Here is a 997-nt window from a genome sequence, read left to right on the forward strand (position 1 = left end):
CTTCGTTTTCACTGATTCACATGAACACTCACTAAATATATTCATTATTTTTCAGGAAAAAGCATCGGTAGCCTTTTGGGTGGCTTCCTAATGGAAAATCTTGAACCGAAATTTGCTTTCCAAATATTCAGTGGTATATCTCTAACCTCTGGCTTTTGCTACTATCTACTGGGGAAACTCATCATCCTCCCTAGGCAAGCAAGAATATTAAAGCAAAGGCAAGAAGTTATGAACATGTCGATTACGACCATATCACGGAAAGAACACAAAAAGATGAGTAATCCTTACTTACCTACAACCATTAGCACTCCTAAGAAAGATGAATGTAAAAGACGTGATAAACATCTTCTTTCTGGAAAGTTATCGCCAACTCTGGCGAGCACAGCCGAAGCAGAAAAATACGAAAGAAAGAATGAGTCCCCCAAGGAAGTCGGGGAAAAAACAGAGGGTTACGTGAGAGAGGACGAACATCTGGACGAAACTCAAATGACGGATCTGCCTCCTGATGATACAGTGATGTCTTTCGATGAATCCTTTTTAGAAAACGAGGAAATACAACAGAAAGAAAACCAATAAACAGAAAAGTGCAAATGATTATTCTGTCGTAAAACAGACAGTAAACAGAGTAAAGCATATTTGCATATTTAAAATATTCCGTTTGTGAAATCATGAATATATTTTTTCCTGGTAACTCTTAATTTCTACCCTATAAATTTAACCTATGACATGCCATTGATTTGAAATTGAAGGAATATGTAATGCAAGTTTTAAAACAAATCTAAAATACATGGTTAACTGATTTAATTCAGAATCATTTTGAACTGATTTTAAACAAAGTATAAAATTATATAACAGATTTTCTGTCATTTCATGCACTCTCTCTCACGATCAAGCAATTAAAATGTCAGATGTAATACAGTTTAACAAAATAAGTCACAGAAATATAGTTCTAGATTTATTTTTGCGTAATCAATAAACATCAGTGCTAAATTCTTAT

At 33.9% G+C, this 997-nt stretch overlaps 1 protein-coding gene across 1 annotated transcript in view; it reads left to right on the plus strand.

Annotated features, from left to right (window-relative positions):
- The window catches only part of LOC119587900, a gene marked incomplete at its 5' end in the record, with an annotated part of 12,638 nt that extends 11,941 nt beyond the window's left edge, over positions 1 to 697 (plus strand). Inside the window, 1 exon segment of the mRNA XM_037936608.1 lies at positions 56 to 697. Within this exon segment, the coding sequence (XP_037792536.1) occupies positions 56 to 576 (521 nt within the window).
- Between the last annotated feature and the right edge of the window lie 300 nt (positions 698 to 997).

Source organism: Penaeus monodon, chromosome 23 (genome assembly GCF_015228065.2).
Source record: "Penaeus monodon isolate SGIC_2016 chromosome 23, NSTDA_Pmon_1, whole genome shotgun sequence".
NCBI classification, from domain to species: domain Eukaryota; kingdom Metazoa; phylum Arthropoda; class Malacostraca; order Decapoda; family Penaeidae; genus Penaeus; species Penaeus monodon.